Raw genomic sequence first — 1,228 nt, 5'->3', positions numbered from 1 at the left:
ATATATATGTATATATATATAATATATACATACATACATACTGTATATGTTTATTTAAATATGTTTATATTTAGCTGGCCTTTTGCTTTTGTTAGGTTTTTGCTACTTTTATCATTCAGTTAGCCATGTGTTGCTTGTATCTGTTTTTTGTAATTTATGTGGCATTTTGTTACCTTAAGCTTTTAGCTTGTTTTATTTTTTGTTTGTTTTAGCTAGCCAACTTTTGCTGCTGTTAGCTTTTAGCTGATCCTTTTATCTTTTAGTGTTTTTCTGTAATAAGTCAGTTTGTTTAGTTTGTATCTGGATCAAAGAATGACCTCAGTGAAGTCAGATTTATTATCTTCTGAAACTCAGATTTTCTCAGGTTTTATTTATTTAAATGTTTTGGAAGTGTGTTGAAGAGTGGGCGGAGCTTCACTCTCCTGTCCTCACCTGGACGAGTGAAGTGGGCCAGCGTTTGAGTGAAACCCTGGGGGAGTCGGACTGTGGGAGAGGACTTCTGTCAGAGCTTCAGGACATGAAGAAGAGCTGGGAACAGATCAGAGCACAGCTCCAGACAAACAAACACCTGGCTGCTACTGCTGTCCAGGTAACACACCTGTCTGTGCTGCACACCTGAGCTTTAATACACACKGAACTTGGTCAAATGTTAAACACGTTTAAAGTTTAACGATTAGGACCACAGTTGGTTAGTGGGGCTGATGTTTAATAAAAGATACGTTTTCTTAATTAGGTTGTAGAAACTGTGAGAGGAGGAGGATGATGATGGTGATGATGATGATGATGATGGTGATGGTGATGATGATGATGGTGATGATGATGATGGTGATGATGGTGATGATGATGATGGTGATGATGATGATGGTGATGATGGTGATGGTGATGATGGTGATGATGATAGGTGGTGGAAAATAACTACAATTCAGGTTTTATTTAACACACAAACTAAATTATTAACAATGAATCTGCTTTCAATGACCTCAATCCTACACACACACACACACACACACACACACACACACACACACACACACACACACACACACACACAGGAGCTGTGTGTTGTCGAGCCCTGAGCTCCTGACAGGAAGGATCAAATCTCATCCAGATCCTGATCCAGCTGCTGGTCGTTCCATCAGTGAACACCCCCCCCCCCCACTGCTCTGCGTGTGTGAGACCCTGACCCACATAAAGCACAGACTCCTCCTCCTCCTCCTCCTCCTCCTCC

At 41.0% G+C, this 1,228-nt stretch overlaps 1 protein-coding gene across 1 annotated transcript in view; it reads left to right on the top strand.

The window, feature by feature from the left end:
* LOC106532021 (nesprin-2) overlaps nt 1-1,228 on the top strand; it is a gene marked incomplete at its 3' end in the record, with an annotated part of 16,372 nt that overhangs the window by 13,924 nt on the left and 1,220 nt on the right. The window contains 1 exon segment of the mRNA XM_014028005.1: nt 392-589. Coding sequence (XP_013883459.1) covers nt 392-589 — 198 coding nt within the window.

Source organism: Austrofundulus limnaeus, unplaced genomic scaffold (genome assembly GCF_001266775.1).
Source record: "Austrofundulus limnaeus strain Quisiro unplaced genomic scaffold, Austrofundulus_limnaeus-1.0 Scaffold709, whole genome shotgun sequence".
In the NCBI taxonomy this organism is placed as follows: domain Eukaryota; kingdom Metazoa; phylum Chordata; class Actinopteri; order Cyprinodontiformes; family Rivulidae; genus Austrofundulus; species Austrofundulus limnaeus.
The sequence above is the reverse complement of the archived record's forward strand: the minus strand, read 5'-3'. Positions and strand labels throughout refer to the sequence as shown.